Source organism: Hypanus sabinus, chromosome 28, assembly GCF_030144855.1.
Source record: "Hypanus sabinus isolate sHypSab1 chromosome 28, sHypSab1.hap1, whole genome shotgun sequence".
Lineage (NCBI taxonomy): Eukaryota > Metazoa > Chordata > Chondrichthyes > Myliobatiformes > Dasyatidae > Hypanus > Hypanus sabinus.
In genome coordinates this window covers 46,249,128-46,268,252 of record NC_082733.1, presented here as the reverse complement: position 1 = coordinate 46,268,252, position 19,125 = coordinate 46,249,128, and the positions used below count along the sequence as shown (strand labels likewise).

The window sequence follows — 19,125 nt, the reverse complement described above, 5'->3', positions numbered from 1 at the left end:
TTAAACCTCTGGCCCCACCCCTGTGCTGCAATAGCAAACCTTTCCGCATGGATAAAGAATTGTAAGGCTGCATATTGATTTCCCAAATCTTGAACTCAATGCCTTGATGAACACACCTTCATCTGGCCAATTTCTTACTTATTTTCTTGAATCTCTTTCTCCATTTTAGGAGATGGGACAGCTACTAACATCCATTTCCAGCCTACCCACTCCTACAGCAAACTCAACTACTCTTCATCCCACCCTGCCTCCTCCAAGGACTCTATTCTATTATTCTCATTCCTTTGTCATTGTTTCAATGATGATTCTCCCCACATGAATATCACTGGTGTCCCTTTCTGAACCCCTTTACCATTTCTAACAAAACCCTTAAGAGTCATAGCACAGAAACAGACCCTTCAGCCCAATTAGTCCGCACCAAACAATTTAAACAGCCTATTTCTATCGACCTGCACCAGCACCATACCCTCCAGTCCCCTACCATCCATGTACCTATCCAAACCTTTCTTATGTTTCTGATCATATCCACAAAATCTTGAAGTGGGAAGGAGAACAGCCAGAGGTCGTGGTACATATTGATACCAATGACATAGGCAGGAAAAGGGAGGAGGTCCTGAAAGCAGACTACAGGGAGTTAGGAAAGAAGTTGAGAAGCAGGACCTCAAAGGTAGTAATCTCAGGATTACTGCCTTTGCCATGTGACAGTGAGAATAGGAATAGAATGAGGTGGAGGAAAAATGCGTGGCTGAGGGATTGGAGCAGGGGGCAGGGATTCAGATTTATGGATCACTGGAACCTCTTCTGGAGCAGGTGTGACCTGTACAAAAAGGACAGGTTGCACTTGAATCCGAGTGGGATCAATATCCTGGCTAGAAGGTTTGCTATTGGAGAGAGTTTAAACTAGAATTGTTGGGAGGTGAGAACTGAACTGAACTGAAGGAGGAAAGGGAGGTTGGCTCACAAATAGAGAAAGCTTCGAGATAGTACAAAAGGGAGGATAGGAAGGTAATAGAGAAGGGACGCGCTCAGACAAGAAGTATTATGAATAAAGCGGATGAGCTTACAGCGTGGATCAGCACTTGGAGCTATGATGTTGTGGCCATTACAGAGACTTGGATGGTGCAGGGGCAGGAATGGCTACTTCAAGTGCCAGGCTTTAGATGCTTCAGAAAGGACAGGGAGGGAGGCAAAAGAGGTGGGGGCGTAGCACTGTTGATCAGAGATAGTGTTACGGCTGCAGAAAAGGAGTAAGTCATGGAGGGGTTGTCTACGGAGTCTCTGTGGGTGGAAGTTAGGAATAGGAAGGGGTCAATAACTCTACTGGGTGTTTTCTACAGACTATCCAATAGTAACAGAGACATCAAAGAGCAGATAGGGAGACAGATTTTGGAAAGGAGTAATAGCAACAGGGTCGTTGTGGTGGGGGATTTTATTTTCCCAAATATTGATTGGCATCTCCCTAGAGTGAGGGGTTTAGATGGGGTAGAGTTTGTTAGGTGTGTTCAGGAAGCTTTCTTGACACAATATTTATATAAGCCTACAAGAGGAGAGGCTGTATTTGATCTGGTATTGGGAAATGGACCTGGTCAGGTGTCAGGTCTCTCAGTGGGAGAGCATTTTGGAGATGGTGATCACAATTCTACCTCCTTTACCATAGCATTGGAGAGCGATCGGAACAGACAAGTTAGGGAAACGTTTAATTGGAGTAAGGGGAAATATGAGGCTATCAGGCAGGAACTTGGAAGCATAAAGTAGAAACATGTTCTCAGGGAAATGTACGGAAGAAATGTGGCAAATGTTCAGGGGATATTTGTGTGAGGTTCTGAGTAGGTATGTTCCAATGAAAAATAGGAAGGATGGTAGATTACAAGATCCGTGGTGTACAAAGGCTGTTTTAAATCTAGTCCAAGAAGAAGAGCTTACAAAAGGTTCAAAAAACTAGGTAATGATAAGAATCTAGAAGATTATAAGGCTAGCAGGAATTAAATTAGGAGAGCCAGAAGAGGCCATGAGAAGGTCTTGGTGGACAGGATTAAGGAAAACCCCAAGGCATTCTACAAGTATGTGAAGAGCAAGAGGATAAGACATGAGACAATAGGACTAATCAAGTGTGACAGTGGAAAAGTGTGTATGGAACTGGAGGAAATAGCGGAGGTACTTAATATTTGCTTTAGTATTCATTACGGAAAAGGACCTTGGCAATTATAGGGATGACTTGCAGTGGCTGAAAACCTTGAGCATGTAGATATTAAAGAAGAGGATGTGCTGGAGCTTTTGGAAAGCATCAAGTTGGACCGGACGGGATGTACCCCAGGCGACTGTGGGAAGTGAAGGAGGAGATTGCTGAGCTTCTGGAATGATCTTTGCATCATCAATGAGGATGGAGGAGGTTCCAGAGGATTGGAGGGTTACGGATGTTGTTCCCTTATTCAAGAAAGGGAGTAGGGATAGCCCAGGAAATTATAGGCCAGTGAGTCTTACTTCAGTGGTTGGTAAGTTGACGCAGAAGATCCCGAGAGGCAAGATTTATGAACAGTTGGAGAGGCATAATATGTTTAGGAATAGTCAGCATGGCTTTGCCAGAGGCAGGTCGTGCCTTACAAGCCTGATTAAATTTTTTGAGGATGTGACTAAACACATTGATGAAGGTAGAGCAGTAGATGGAGTTTATGTGGATTTTAGCAAGGCATTTGTTAAGGTACCCCATGCAAGCCTTATTGAGAAAGTAAGGAGGCATGGGTTCCAAGGGGACAATGCTTTGTGGATCCCAAACTGGCTTGCCCACAGAAGGCAAAGAATGGTTGTAAACGGGTCATATTCTTCATGGAAGCCAGTGACCTGCGGTGTGCCTCAGGGATCCGTTCTGGGACCCCTACGCTTTGTGATTTTTATAAATAACCTGGAAGAGGAAGTGGAGGGATGCGTTCGTAAATCTGCTGATGACACAAAGGTTGGGGGTATTGTGGATAGTGTGGAGAGCTGTCAGAGGTTACAGTGGGACACTGATAGGATGCAAAACTGGGCTGAGAAGTGGCAGATTGAGTTCAACCCAGATAAGTGTGAGGTGGTTCATTTTGTTAGGACAAATGTGATGGCAGAATATAGCATTAATGGTAAGACTCTTGGCAGCATGGAGGACCAGAGGGATCTTGGGGTCCGAGTCTGTAAGACTTTCAAAGCTGCTATCCTGAATGACTCTATGGTTAAGAAGGCATACGGTGCATTGGCCTTCATCCACTGTGGGATTGAGTTTAAGAGCCAAGAGGTAATGTTGCAGCTATATAAGAACCTGGTCAGACCCCACTTGGAGTAATGTGCTCAGTTCTGGTTGCCTCAGTACAGGAAGGATGTGGAAACTATAGAAAGGATGCAGAGGAGATTTACAAGGATGTTCCCTAGATTGAGGAGCATGCCTTATGAGTACAGATTGAGAGAACTCTGCCTTTTCTCCTTGGAGCAACAGAGGATGAGAGGAGACCTGATAGAGGTGTACAAGATAATGAAAGGCACTGATCGTGTGGATGGTCAGAAGCTTTTCCCCAGGGCTGAAATGGCTAGCACAAGAGGGCATAGTTTTAAGGTGCTTGAAAATAAGTACAGAGGAGATGTCAGGAGTAAGTTTTTTTTACAAAGAGAGTGGTAAGTGCATGGAATGGGCTGCCGTGGAGTGGAGTGGAGGTGGAAATGATAGTGTCTTTTAAGAGACTCCTGGATGGCTACATGGAGCTTAGAAAAATAGAGGGCTATGGGTAAAGCCTAGGTAGTTGTAATGTAGGAACATGTTTGGCATAGCTTTGTGGGCCGAAGGGCCTGTATTGTGCTGTAGATTTTCTATGATTTTAAACATTGAAATCGAGCTTGCATGCACCACTTGGCTGGCAGCTTGTTCCACACTCTCAAAACCCTAAGTGATGTATCACCTCATGTTCCCCTTAAACTTTTCACCTTTAGCCCATGACCTTAATGGAAAAATCCTGCTTGCATTTGCCTTGTCTATACCCCTCGTAACTTTGTACACATCTGTACAATGTCCTGGGTATGTTACTCAAAATGGCCTCTTTGGTTTGTTACAAGTAGGAATGTTTCTTTGTCGGATAAGTGTTTCTCTCGCCGTTGTTTCACTTTAGAATGGCTGATATGGTAATTGTATTCATTTGTTAATCAATGGGGAATGTCATTGTGTCTTGTGATGCTGGGAACTTGGGGGAGGGGTTTTCGCGGGTTTTTTTGGAAAGGCCGAGGAAGACGCTGAGGAAGGTGGACGTGTGCTGGATTGCTCGTAAGACCACCGGGGTGGTCCCAGGTGCGACGGCCGGATGGGTCGATTGGTTCGTTGATTGAGCTCCAACGAGTGCACTAAACAGACTGAACTTTGATAAGTTGGCGCCTTTTGTTTTTTTCCTTGTGTATATATATATTGTATTGCTTACTGTTTTTTTAATTTTAGTAAACTCTTTAAAGTGTATTTCATAACGGTATTTGTTGTGGGTTTGATACTGTTGGCGGGCGCGAGGCATTAACTCGATTCTCACAGCACCTGCGTGTACGGGAGGTGGGTTGGAGAGTGGCTGGATCTCCTTTTTCCCCTAGACATATACCAGCCTGTTGGGTAAGGGTTACATTTGTGGGATGCTCGTCCCAGATTGGATTGTCAGGGGCTGTGGAGTCGCGCAGGCAGCAGAGCGGAGATGGACAGAGATAAGTTTGTTTGTTGGTGCCAGTTTGAAGGTGTACCAGTACAGTACGCATGCGTAGTGAGCGGAGTGGATGTTCGAGTTTCGGGAGACGCGATAGTGCAGGGTTTAAGTTCGGTGAAGGGTATTGGGCAGGTAGAATTGGTAGCTAGACGGTGTGGTAAAGAGGTAGAGTCTAGCTGGGTGTTGGTTCGTACGAGTGCTGAAGTCAGGACGGTGGAACTGCCAGCGACGGTCAGTGTACCGGGGGAGGAGGGGCTGTGGGGGCTCCACTTCTACAAGGATGAGGCTGAGGAGACATCGGGGGAAGAGCTAGAGCTAGAGGTGGACCCCAGAGAGGTGCCCGGCACTAGTAAAGGGAGGTGGGAGGAGGGAGTCGTGACTAAGCCCCGCTCCCCAGGTAGGGTGGAAGCCTCGGAGCTGGCAGCCGCACTTAATTCCCTGGTGGGGGTGGCCGAGAGGCCACGGCTGAAGCTGGGGGTGTTCTCCGGAGCCAAGCCTACTCCGGATGGGGAGGTGGACTATGAGACCTGGATCGAGCATACGTCTTTGATGTTAGAGGAGTGGCCAGGCTCAGAGGAGGAGAAGAGGCAGCGATTGGTGGGAAGTTTGAGGGGTTTAGCAGCCAAAACCGTCCGGGAGTTGAAAGCTGAGAAGCCTGGGGCCTCAGTGGAGGAATGCCTAGAAGTTTTGGAGGGAGCGTTTGGGTTGTCAGGGGAACCCTGGCTGCTTTTAGCAGAGTTTCAACGCCTGGAACAATGGAGAGGGGAAAAGCCCTCCGAGTACATATTTAGGATGGAGGGATGCTCTCGGGGCTGCGGCGCCGGGGGGTAGTGAAGGCGACTGACATGGCTAGCGTGAGGATGAGTCAGCTATTCAGTGGCTCTCTGGAGGAGGACAAGGTGGCGTGGACTATCCGGCAGGCTTATAGGAAAGGTCCCCCTCCATCCTTCGGGCAACTGATTAGAGAGGTGCGAGAGGAAGAGAGAGCGTTGGGGCGGAAAAGAGGCACGGGCCTACAGGAGCGATCCTCAGCGATACAGGAAGTGGTGGCTGAGTGGAGGAATGACAATCCCCCGGGGAGTAGGGAACCCCCTTTGGAGGGGAGGGACAGGGGAGGTACCTACTCTCAGGGGCGATCAGTGCAGTGGATTGGGAGCAGGAGCCGTCCTGGGAGAGGAGGGGCGATCAGTGCAGTGGATTGGGAGCAGGAGCCGTCCTGGGAGAGGAGGGGCGGCCGGCAGTGTGTGCTTTAACTGTGGGAAAGAGGGGCATTTCAGGCGGGACTGTGGGCGGCCGAGGGTGTGCTATAGCTGTGGAGAGGAGGGTCACTTTAGGTGGGATTGTGAGAGACAAGGAGTCCCGTGGAGGACAAGCCCCCCTATGACTAAAAAGGGAGAGGTGTCGGGAAACTTAGGAGAGGCTCAGTGAGGGAACGGACTGGAGCCTCTGGAGGAACACGTTCCCAGAGATCAGCCGGAAGACCACCGGGTGCCCACGCCTCTGTTCCGGATGGGCTGGTAGGACCCCGTGCCAGTGTGGGTCTACGGATATTTACGCAAAAGCCGTTTTTGATACGGGATCGCAGGTGACCTTATTGTACCGGTCTTTCTACAATCAATATCTAAAGCATTTGCCCGTAACACCATTTGCCGCCCTGCAGATTTGGGGTGTGAGCGAGGGTGACTACCCGTACGATGGGTACCTATCGGTGAGATTGGAGTTCTCGGAGGGCGATGTGGGAGTGTCGGAAGCTATTGAGACGTTGGTGTTGGTGTGTCCTGACCCGGTGGAAACCGGTGGTGCTGCCCTCCTGGTGGGGACTAACTCCCCAGTTGTGTGACGGCTCCTGGGAGCTTGTAAGGAGAAAGGGGGGGGGGAAGACTTTCTGGAGACCCTCTCGGTGCATCCAGTGTTTCGAGCAGTGTTCGCAGAAGGGGTTGCCTCCCAAGGGCTGGACCCGGAGTGTAAACGAGGGACAGTGTGGTGTACGCAGGCAAGGCCCAAGGTGATCCGACCAGGGGAGGTAGCACTAGTGATGGGGACCCCCAGATTCCCAGGAGTGCCGTCGGGAGAAGCCCTGTTAGTAGACACCCCAGACGATCTTGAAGGGGAGACCCGATTTCCGGCGGGGGTGCTGGTGAGGCCCAAAGTGCAGAGACCAGGGGTGGTACATGCAAGGCGGATAGCTATAAGTGTCAGGAACACCACGGCAAGAGAAATCACCTTTAAGAGGGGAATGCTGCTGGCACATTTGTTCCCGGTGACGGTAATGTCTAGCGCACCAGCGAGGACCCCTAACGGGGAGGGATCGGAGCATCGAAGGGAGCTGACCGCTGAAGCCTTTAACTTCGTGGATTCCCGTGTGTCGCCGGAGTGGAAACACCGGCTAGTGGAGAAGATGCTGAAGATGGAAACTGTTTTTTCTCGGGGCGAGTTTGATGTTGGCTGCGCCAAAAGCATTCGCCACACCATCCGGGTGACGGAGGACACCCCGTTCCGAGAGAGATCCCGGCGGCTGGCTCTGGCAGATGTTGAGGACGTGCGACAGCACTTGTGCAAGTTGAAGGAGGCAGGAATCATAGCTGAGTCTCGAAGTCCTTATGCGTCCCCAATAGTGGTGGCACGGAAGAAGAATGGGCGAGTGCGCATGTGTGTTGACTACAGGACGTTGAATCGGCAAACTGTCCCTGATCAATATACTGTCCCAAGAGTCGAGGATGTGTTGGCCTGCCTGAGCGGTGCGAAGTGGTTCAGTGTGCTGGATTTAAGAAGTGGGTATTACCAGATCCCGATGAGTGCGGCCGATAAAGAGAAGACCACTTTTATCTGCCCGCTGGGGTTCTTTCAGTTCAAACGAATGCCCCAAGGCATATCGGGAGCCCCAGCCACCTTCCAGAGGCTCATGGAGAGAACTGTGGGGGATATGAATCTGTTGGAGGTGCTGGTGTACCTGGACGATTTGATAGTGTTTGGATCGACTTTGGAGGAACATGAGGAGAGGCTGTTGAAGGTGTTGGGCCGGCTTAATGAAGAAGGGTGGAAGCTTTCCCTGGACAAATGCCAGTTCTGCAAGTCGTCGGTTAACTACATTGGCCATATCATTTCGTGAGAGGGAGTGGCTACTGATCCAACCAAGATAGAGGCCGTGACCACCTGGCCGAGACCCCAGAAAGTGGGTGCTCTGCGCTCATTTTTGGGGTTCTGTGGGTATTACCGGCGATTTGTGAAAGGATACGCCAAAGTGTGTCACCCGTTGACTCAGCTGTTGTGTGGCTATCCCCCGGTGGGGAAGAAGAGGACGGGGAACCAGAGGCAGGACGCTAGAGGATACTGGAACCCGGCGGAACCTTTTGGCTCGAGATGGGATGATCAATGTGAAGAGGCGTTCCGATCTTTAAAAAGGTCCCTGACCCAGGCCCCGGTGTTGGCTTTTGCCGATCCCCAGAAGCCATATGTGCTGCACACGGATGCCAGCCGAGAGGGTCTCGGGGCTGTTCTGTACCAGGAGCATGGCAAAGCATTGAGGCCGGTAGCCTTTGTCAGTCGAAGCTTGTCGCCATCGGAGAGAAACTATCCCACTCACAAGTTGGAGTTCCTGGCGCTGAAGTGGGCGGTGGTGGACAAGCTGGGCGATTACCTGTACGGAGCCAAGTTTGAGGTGAGAACGGATAACAATCCTCTCACTTATATTTTGACTTCGGCGAAGCTGGATGCCACAGGACATCGGTGGCTGGCGGCCTTGTCGGTATATGATTTCAGCCTGAGGTACCGCCCCGGAAGCAAGAATGTCAATGCGGATGCATTGTCTCGTCGGGAGCCGGGGGAGGAGGAGAGGGACAAGGATTGGGAGAGTGTCCCTGCCCCTGGAGTGAAGGCGATGTGTCAGTTTGTTATCACTGTGAAGACCGAGGGAAGAGGGAGGCTGGAACGAGCCGTGGACCATTTGGGGGTTTTTGACGATGCCATACCCCTAGTTTACTGTGACCTGACCGCTCTGGGGACTAAACAGTTGCCGGAACTGAGTCCGGGGGAAGTGGCAACTGCTCAGCAAAATGACCTGGGCATTGGCACAGTGTGGAGAGCGGTCGAGAAGGGGGATGGGGCATTGGCTGAGAAGGCGAAACACCCATGCGTGCCTCTGTTGTTGAAGGAGTGGTCTCGGTTGAAGTTAAAGAACAAAATCTTGAACCAGGTAACGACGCCTCCGGACCAACCCCGCTGTTGGCAACTGGTCCTGCCGGAGGAGTATCGCCAGGCTGTACTCCAGGCCTTACATGATGATTCTGGACATTTGGGGATGGAAAAGACATATGGATTACTCAAAGACCGGTTCTACTGGCCCCGGATGAGGGGGGAGGTCGAAGAATACTGTAGGGGATGCCGTCGTTGCATCCAGAGGAAGACCCTGCCAGCGTTGGCGGCTCCACTGTCGCACTTGCAGAGTGCGGGACCTCTGGACCTGGTATGTATGGATTTCCTGTCGATTGAGCCTGACACCAGCAACACCGCGAATGTATTAGTCATCACCGATCATTACACTCGCGATGCTCAGGCATTTCCCACCAAAGATCAGAAGGCGACGACAGTGGCGAAGGTGTTATGGGAGAAGTATTTTGTGCATTACGGCCTTCCCAGGCGAATCCATAGTGATCAGGGGCGGGACTTTGAGAGCCGCCTTATCCAGGAATTACAGACTATGCTTGGGGTTGAGAAATCCAGGACTACCCCTTACCACCCACAGGGAGACCCTCAGCCAGAGAGATTCAACAGGACCCTGTTGGATATGCTCGGGACGCTGGAGATTGGGCAGAAAAGCAGGTGGAGTCGTCGTATTGGACAATTGGTTCACTGTTACAATTGTACTCGCAATGAGGCTACAGGATATTCACCCTATTATCTGATGTTCGGGCGGGAAGCGAGGTTGCCCATTGACGTGTGTTTTGGAGGTGGAGTGGGTGAATTTCCCGGGAAGTCCCATCTAAAGTACGTGTCCGACATGAAGAGGGAGTTACAGCGGGCGTACGAGTTGGCCGAGGCGGCGGCTACCAAACAAAATCAGAAGAATAAGATGCGGTATGATCGAAAGGTGAAGTTTGTTCAATTATTACCGGGCGACCGGGTCCTTTTACGGAATTTGGGACTCCCTGGTAAGCACAAGTTGGCAGATCGATGGGCGGCCAGCCCCTATGTAATAGAGAGCCAGATGCCGAACCTGCCCGTTTACCGGGTGAAACCTGAGGATGGAAAAGGGCCTATCAAGGTACTCTATAGGAATCACCTGCTGCCACTGGGTCAAGCGGTGCAGGTGGATAAGGAGCCCGAGTGGGAGGTTACGCCCAGTACAAGGACTCTGCGAGGGCGCGGAGAACGGGAAGAGCCCACTGCTGAAGAGCGGGGACGGGTCCCTCACCCGGGAATGGCTACCGATTCAGAGGAGGACGACTCAGATGAGTGGGTCCTGTTCCCATTCGCTGGTGCTCCAGTACCAGGAGAGGAGGCTCCTGGCCCTTCCCACACTGAATTGGGTGAGAGGGAAGGTCTTGAGGGTCAGATGGAGAGGCAGCCTACATTGGTGGGAGAGAGGGTGGAACCCGAGCATGAGCCGGAGAGACCTCAGGTGAGGGAGGACCCCTGTGAGGAAGGGGGTGCGGGTCTGTCAGGTAGACCTGGGGTGTTCGAGACAGTGGGTTCGCAGGTGACGAGGGAGCCCAGTGGGGCAGAAGGGGTATGGATTAGGTGCCCCCCCGGAGCAGTTGACATATGTCTTTATGTATATTTAACCAGGAAGTTAGACAAGGGAGATCCAGTGGATGTAGTGTACCTCAATTTTCAGGCACCCCACTAGTCACCACCTGCCATTCCAAGAAACACCCATTCACCGCTACCCTTTGCTTTCTACCTGCCAACCAGTTTTCTATCCATGTCAATGTCTTCCCCCAATGCCATGAGCTTTGATTTTACCCACCAATCTCCTATGTGGGACCTTATCAAATGCCGCCTGAAAATTAAGGTACACTACATCCACTGGATCTCCCTTGTCTAACTTCCTGGTTACATTCTCGAAAACCTCCAATAGATTAGTCAAGCATGATTTACCTTTGGTAAATCCATGCTGGCTTGGCTCAATCCTATCACTGCTATCTAGATATGCCACTATTTCATCTTTAATAATGGACTCTAGCATCTTCCCCACTACTGATTTTAGGCTGACAGGAGGATAGTTCTCTGTTTTCTCCCTCCCTCCTTTCTTAAAAAGTGGAATAACATTAGCTATTCTCCAATCCTCAGGAACTGATCCTGAATCTAAGGAACATTGGAAAATGATTACCAATGCATCCGCAATTTCCAGGGCCACCTCCTTTTGTACCCTAGGATGCAGACTATCTGGACCTGGGGATTTGTTAACCTTCAGTCCCATCGGTCTACTTATCACCGTTTCCTTCCTAATGTCAATCTGTTTCATTTCCTCTGTTACCCTATGTCCTTGGCCCATCCATACATCTGGGAGATTGCTTGTGTCTTCCTTAGTGAAGACAGATCTAAAGTACTTATTAAATTCTTCTGCCATTTTTCTGTTTCCTATAACAATTTCACCCAATTCATTCTTCAAGGGCCCAACATTGTTCTTAATTATCTTCTTTCTCTTCACATACCTAAAAAGGCTTTTGCTATCCTCCTTTATATTCCTGGCTAGCTTGCGTTCGTACCTCATTTTTTCTCCCCATATTGCCTTTTTAGTTAAGTTCTGGTGTTCCTTAAAACTTTTCCAATCATCTGTCCTCCCACTCACCTTAGCTCTGTCATACTTCCTTTTTTTTAATGCTATGCAATCTCTGACTTCCTTTGTCAACCACTGTGGCCCCTTTCCCCCCTTTGAATCCTTCCTTCTACGGGGGATGAACTGATTTTGCACCTTGTGCATTATTCCCAAGAATACCTGCCATTGCTGTTCCACTGTCTTTTCTGCTAGGATATCCGTCCAGTTAACTTTGGCCAGCTCCTCCCTCATGGCTCCATAGTTTCCCCTGTTCAACTGCAACACTGACACCTCCGAGCTGCCCTTATCCTTCTCAAATTGCAGATAAAAACTTATCATATTATGATCTCTACCTATTGGCTCCTTTACTTCAAGATCGCTTATCAAATGGATCTCAAGAGAGTAAGTTTGTTGAATGCCTAAGAGATAGCTTTTTAGAGCAGTTTGTTGTTGACCCTACTAGGGGATCAGCTATGCTGGATTGGGTGTTATGTAATGAACCGGTGGCGATTAGGGAGTTTAAGGTAAAAGGATCCTTAGGAACCAGTGATCACAATATGATTGAGTTCAACTTGAAATTTGATAGGGAGAAAGTAAAGTCTGATGTAGCAGTATTTCAGTGGAGTAAGGGAAAGTACAGTGGTATGAGAGAGGAGTTGTCCAAAGTAAATTGGAAGGAGCTGCTGGCAGGGGTGTCAGCAGAGCAGCAATGGTGTGCGTTTCTGGGAAAAATGAGGAAGGTGCAGATGTATTCTAAAAATGAAGAAATACTCAAATGGTAAAATAGTACAACCATGCTGACAAGGGAAGTCAAAGCCATTGTAAAAGCAAAAGAAAGGGCATACGACAAAGCAAAAATTAGTGGGAAGATAAGAGGGTTGGTAAGTTTTTATAAAACTAGAGAGAGCAGCTAAAAAAATCATTAGAAGGGAAAAATATAAAATATGAAATAAGCTAGCAAACAATATCAAAGTGGATAGTAAAAGTTTTTTCAAGTATGTTAAAAATAAAAGAGAAATGAGAGTAGATATAAGACCACTAGAAAATGAGGCCAGAGAAATAATAACAGGTGACAAGGAAGTCGGCTGATGAACTAATTAAGTTTTTGCATCAGTCTTCACTGTGGAAGACACTAGCAGTATGCCTGATGTTGTCGTGTGTGAAGGAAGAAAAGTGGGTGCAGTTACTATTACATGAGAGAAGGTGCTCAAAAAGCTAAAAGACCTAAAGGTACATAAGCCATTTAGACCAGATGAACTGCATCGTAGGGTCTAAAAGAGGCTGCATTTAGAGATTGTGGCAGCATTAGAAATGATCTTTCAAAAATCATTGAACCCTGGCATGGTGCCAGAGGACTGGAAAATTGCAAATGTCACTCCATTCTTTAAGGAAGGAGGAAGGCAGCAGAAAGGAAATTATTGACCAGTTAGCCTAGCCTCAGTGGTTGGGAAGACGTTATTGAGTTAATGGTTAAGGATGAGGTGATGAAGTACTTGGTGACACAGGACAGTCAGCATGGTTTCCTTCAGGGAAAATCCTGGTCGACGTACCTATTGAAATTCTGTGAGGAGATTGCACGCAAGATAGATAAAGGGGATGCAGTACTACTACTACTACTACTACGTCAACTCAGGCCTAGGGGCCTGACGCCGGGGATGTAGTGGATGTTGTATATTTGGACTTTCAGAAGGCCTTATACAAGGTGCCAAACATGCGGCTGCTTACCAAATTAAAAATTCATGGTATTACAGGAAAATTACTGGCATGGTTAGAGCATTGGCTGATTGGTAGGAGGCAGTGTATGGGAATAAAAGGATCCTTTTTTAGTTGGCTTACATCCATCATCATGAAGTGTTTCGAGAGGCTCGTCATGAGGCATATCAAGACCCTGCTGCCCCCCTCATTGGACCCCCTGCAGTTTGCGTACCATCCTAACCGCTCAACAGATGACGCCATTGCCACCACCCTCAACCTGGCCCTAACCCACCTGGACAAAAAAGACACATATGTTTGGATGCTGTTCATAGACTTCAGTTCAGCATTCAACACAATCATCTCTCAGAAACTGATTGGAAAGATGAGCATACTGGGCCTGAACACTTCTCTCTGCAACTGGATCCTAGACTTCCTGACTGGGAGACCTCAGTCAGTCCGGATCATGAGCAGCATCTCCAACACCATCACACTAAGCACGGGAGCTCCCCAGGATTGCGTGCTCAGTCCACTGCTGTTCACTCTGCTGACCCATGACTGTGCTGCAACACACAGCTCGAACCATGTCATCAAGTTCGCCGATGACACAACCGTGGTGGGTCTCATCAGCAAGAATGACGGGACAGCTTACAGAGAGGAAGTGCAGCGGCTAACGGACAGGTGCAGAGCCAACAACCTGTCTCTTAATGTGAACAAAACAAAAGAGATGGTTGTTGACTTCAGGAGGGCACGGAGCGACCACTCCCCGCTGAACATCGACAGCTCCTCGGTAGAATCGTAAAGAGCACCAAATTCCTTGGTTTTCACCTGACAGAGAATCTCACCTGTTCCCTCAACATCAGCTCCATAGCAAAGAAAGCCCAGCAGCGTCTCTACTTTTTGCAAAGGCTGAGGAAAGTCCATCTCCCAACCCCCATCCTCATCACATTCTACAAGGGTTGTATTGAGAGCATCCTGAGCAGCTGCATCACTGCCTGGTTCAGAAACTGCACTATCTCGGATTGCAAGACCCTGCAGCGGATAGTGAGGTCAGCTGAGAACATCATCGGGGTCTCTCTTCCTGCCATCAGGGACATTTACATTACACGCTGCATCCGCAAAGGGAACAGCATTATGAAGGACCCCATGCACCCCTCATACAATCTCTTCTCCGTCCTGCCATGTGGGAAAAGGCTCCGAAGCATTCGGGCTCTCATGACCAGACTATGTAACAGATTCTTCCCCCAAGCTATCAGACTCCCCAATACCTGAAGCCTGGACTGACACCTTGCCCTACTATCCTGTTTATTATTTATTTTAATGCCTGCACTGTTTTTGTGCACTTTATGCAGTCTAGTGTAGGTCTGTAGTCTAATGTAGCTTTCTCTGTGTTGTTTTTTTTTATTGCATAGTTCAGTCTAGTTTTTTGTACTGTCATGTAACACCATGGTCCTGAAAAATGTTATCTCATTTTTACTATGCACTGTACCAGCAGTTATGGTCAAAATGACAATAAAAGTTGACTTGACTTGACCTGACTAGAAGTGTTCCGCAGGGGTCAGTGTTGGGACCACTTCTTTTTATGCTGTATATAAATGATTTAGATGATGGAATAGATGGCTTTGTTGCCAAGTTTACAGATGATACAAAGATTGAAGAAGGGGCAGCCAGTGTTGAGGAAACAGGTAGGATGCAGAGGGACTTGGACACATTAGGAGAATGGGCAAGAAAGTGGCAAATGAAATATAATGTTGGAAAATGCATGGTCATGTGCTTTGGTAGCATAAATAAATGTGCAGACTATTTTCTAAATGGGGAGAAAATCCAGGAATCTGAGATGCAGAGAGACCTGGGAGTCCCTGTGTAGAACACCCTGAAGGTTAACTTGCAGGTTGAGTCAGTGGTGAGGAAGGCTAACGAGGTTTCAAGAGGTCTACAATACAAGGGCAGGGATGTGATACTGAAGCTTTTCAGGCATTGGTATGGCCTCACCTTGAGTACTGTGAATAGTTTTAGGTCCCTCATCTTAGAAGAGATGTGCTGGCATTGGAGAGGGTCCAGATGAGGTTCACAAGGATGATTCCAGGAATGAAAGTGTTATATGAGGAACGTTTGATGGCTCTGGGTCTGTACTCACTAGAATTCAGAAGGATGGGGGGGGGCATCTCGTTGAAACCTTTCAAATGTTGAAAGGCCTAGACAGAGTAGATGTGGAAAGGGTGCTTCCCATTGTGGGTGAGTCTAGGACAACAGGGTACAGCCTCAGAATAGAGGGGTGCCCTTTCAGAACAGAGATGCGGAGAGATTTCTTTAGCCAAAAGGTGGTGAATTTATGGAATTTGTTGCCACATGCAGCTGTGGAGGCCAAGACGTTGGATGTATCTGAGGCAGAGATTGACAGGTTCTTGATTGGACATGCAAGCAAAGGTTTTGGAGAGACGGCCGAGAACGGGTTGAGAAAGAGAAAAAAAAAGGATCAGCCATGATTGAATGGCGGAGCAGATTCAATGGGCCAGATGGCCCAATTCTGCTCCTATGTCTTACGGTCTTAACCCTGTGGCAATTTTCATGCGGCTCTGTTAGGAATCCAGAGATTATCACCTTTTGGTTCTGATTTTTAATTTAGTTCCAAGCTGCTCAAATTCCCTCCGCAGAACCTCTTTCCTCATTCTACCTATATAATTGATACCCACATGGACCATGACAACTGGATCTTTCCCCTCCCACTGCAGGTCAGATCAGGCAGGCAACACAATCATCGGGACTCTCTACCCCTGCAACAGAGAACTTTGTCCATTTCCTTGACTATACTATCTCCAATTACCACTACATTTTTCTTCTCTCCCCTCTCTTGAATGGCTCCCTGAACCACGGTGCCACAGTTCAGTTGCTCAACCTACCTACAGCCCCCACTCTCATCCACACAGGGGGCAAGAATCCCAGAACTGTTGGACAAGCTCAAGGGCAAAGGCTCCTCCAGTACTGTCTCTTGGATCCCACTACCCACCTCACTCACAGTCACATCCTCTTGTCCCTGACCACAGACCAAATTTGAGGCAGCTAATCTACAGGATATTCTTTGAAACACAAGAGGCTGAGATGTGATCTTATAGAGATGCATAAAATCATGAGGCATATCAACAGTGTCAATGCACACAGTCTTTTCCACTAGGGAAAGAGAACAAAAACCTATAGGACACAGGTTTAAGGTGAGAGGTGAAAGATTTACAAGGGACCTGACAGACAACTTCTTCACACAAAGGGTGGTGCATGAATGGAAAGGGCTGCCAGAGAAAGCAGTTGTGGCAGATAGAATAACAACAGTTAAAATATATCTGGATAAGTAAATGGATAAAAGGGGTTTTGATGGATAAGAGAGGATTTAGGGGATAACTGCCAAACGTGGGCGCCTTGATCAGCATGGACAAGTTGGGCTGAAAGGTTTGCATCCATGTTGTATTGATCTACAAGCTCTGACACTACTGAAAGTTTCATGCTTAGTATCAAAACTTAAAATCAAAAATCAAAAAATACAGGATTTCACCATGAGGCAAGGTAGGAACTCTGGATTTATAAATAATGAAATCACTTACCTTGGCCATAGACAAACAGTCTCACTGTCATAATGATAAAAATCCAAGAGAAGCCCAGAAACTGCACCAGGTTATACGTAAAGAGGTAACCAGTCCTCAAAGTGACATAGGCTGTTGGGAAGCAAATTAAAAAACCTCAGCATTCTAAACATCATAACTCCTATAGTTCCTGTCCTTCTTGACTAAATTCATCACCTTTGTCAACCTGCAATGTTCCTTTAACTTGCTATCGTTGTTCATTCTTCTCACCAGAACATTCCTGCTTTGTATTCTGTAGAGTTGCACTTCCTACATCCTCAGCGTCAAATGTGGACTTGCCTGAAATCAGCTGTGCTCAAATAACTGTCCTTAGATCCTGACAAATACTTCTATAATTTGGCCTGCTCAGACTTGATACTCACTCTCATGATCAATACTTATCCTTACCTATAGTTATCTTAAAATATGTCGAGTTGTGATCACTGTTCCCCAATTGCCCTATCACTGAAAGGTTGGTCATTTGGCCAGGCTCATTCCCCAACACCAGGTTCAACATCTTGTTGGGATTACCTACATATTGATTTAAGATATCCTCCTGGATATACCTAACAAACTCTGCCTAGCCTAAATCACTTGCACTAGGAGATCCCAGTCTGTATTAGCGAAATTGAAGTCATCCCTGTTTTACACTATTACCTAATCTGCCTACATGCCTGTTCCTCAATTTCCTAGTAGCTATAGTATCGATTTGTAGTATAATCACATCAGAGTGATTGTACCTTTCTTATTTTTGAGTTCTATTCATATAAACAGTGAATGAACCCACTGAGTGCAGGAGATATGGCGGGACCCATTGTATGATTTTGTGAATGAAACATGGATGAATTGTTTAATACGCTTAACAAAAGCTATAACGAACAAACCCCAAAAGCTATAACCTTACATTGATGTCATTACCATAAGACATAGGAGCAGAATTAGGCCATTTGGTCCATCGGGTTATCTCCTACACTTCATCATGGCTGATTCACTTTCCCTTTCAGCCCCAATCTTCTGCCTCCTCCCAGTATTTCTTCATGCCCTGACCAATCAATAATCCATCAACCTCTCCCTTAAATATACATAAAGACTTACCCTCCACAGCTGCCTGTAGCAACAAATTTGACAGAGTCACCACTCTCTGGCTACAGAAATACCTCAACTCCATTCTAAAAGGTTACCCATCTATTGAGGCTGTATCCTCTGGTCCTGCAGCCAACCAGAAGAGGCTCCCTTTATACCTACTCTTTGGCTCTTGCTAATCAGCCACTACTTTATCTTTGGTAGTACCTTTTCTGTAATACCACAGGCTCTTAACTTGTTAAGCAGCCTCATGTGTGGCACCTTGTCTAAGGCCTCCTGTAAATCTAAATACACATCATCAACCAATTATCCTCTATCTTTCTTCAAAGAATACCAACAGATTTGTCAGGCAAGATTTTCCCTTGAGGAATCTTTACAGCCTACTTTATCATGTGTCTCCAAGTATCCCAAAACCACATCCTTTACAATCAACTCCAACATCTTCCCAACCAGAGGTCAGACTAACTGGCCTACAATTTCCTTTCTTCTGCCTCTCTCCCTTCTCAGAGTGGAGTGACATTTGCAATTTTCCAGAACCATCCCATAAACTAGTGATTCTTGAAAGGCCATTAGCAATGCCTCCATTATTTCTTCAGCCACCTCTTTCAGAAGTCTAGGTCCAGGTTACTTATCTACCTTTAGACCCTTCAGTTTCCCCAAGAATTTTCTTCCTATTAATGGCAACATCACACATTGACACACTGTTGCTAGTGTCTTCCACAGTGAAAACTGTTGCAAAATACTTACTCAATTCACCTGCATTTCCTTGTATCCCTTTTCTACCTCTTCAGCATAATTTTCCAAAGGTCTGATATCCACTCCTACTTCTCTTTTACACTCAATTTATCTGAAGAAACTTTTTTGGTATCTTCATTATTACTGGCTAGCTTACTTTCATATTCTATTTCTTCCTTTTAATTACCTTTTTAAGTTACCTTCTTTTGATGTTTTTTTTTAAAGCTTCCCAATCCTCTAAGTTCCCATTAACATTTGCTGTTACATGCCCTCTCTTTGGTTTTTATGTTGGCTTTGACTTCCCTTGTTAGCCATGGTTGTGTCATCTTTCCTTTAGAATACTACTTCATCTTTGGGTTGTATATATCTTGTGCCTTCTGAATTGCTTCCAAAAATTCCAGCCATTGTTGCTCTGTTATTTTCCAATTAATTCTGGCCAATTCCACTCTCGTGCTTCTGTAATTTGCTTTACTACACTGTAATACTGATACATCTGACTTTTGCTTCTGCTTCTCAAGTTTCAGGGTGATTTTGACTATATTATGATCAC

General features: G+C 47.2%; 2 protein-coding genes across 2 annotated transcripts in view; one reads left to right on the top strand and one right to left on the bottom strand.

Moving 5' to 3' along the window:
- hacd3 (3-hydroxyacyl-CoA dehydratase 3) overlaps positions 1–19,125 on the bottom strand; it is a 113,435-nt gene that overhangs the window by 24,290 nt on the left and 70,020 nt on the right. Inside the window, exon 7 of the mRNA XM_059953157.1 lies at positions 16,740–16,850. Coding sequence (XP_059809140.1) covers positions 16,740–16,850 — 111 coding nt within the window. The remainder of the gene's footprint in view (positions 1–16,739; positions 16,851–19,125) is intronic.
- Positions 1–19,125, top strand: part of ints14 (integrator complex subunit 14) — a 146,077-nt gene that overhangs the window by 68,496 nt on the left and 58,456 nt on the right. The gene's annotated exons all lie outside the window — the stretch shown is intronic.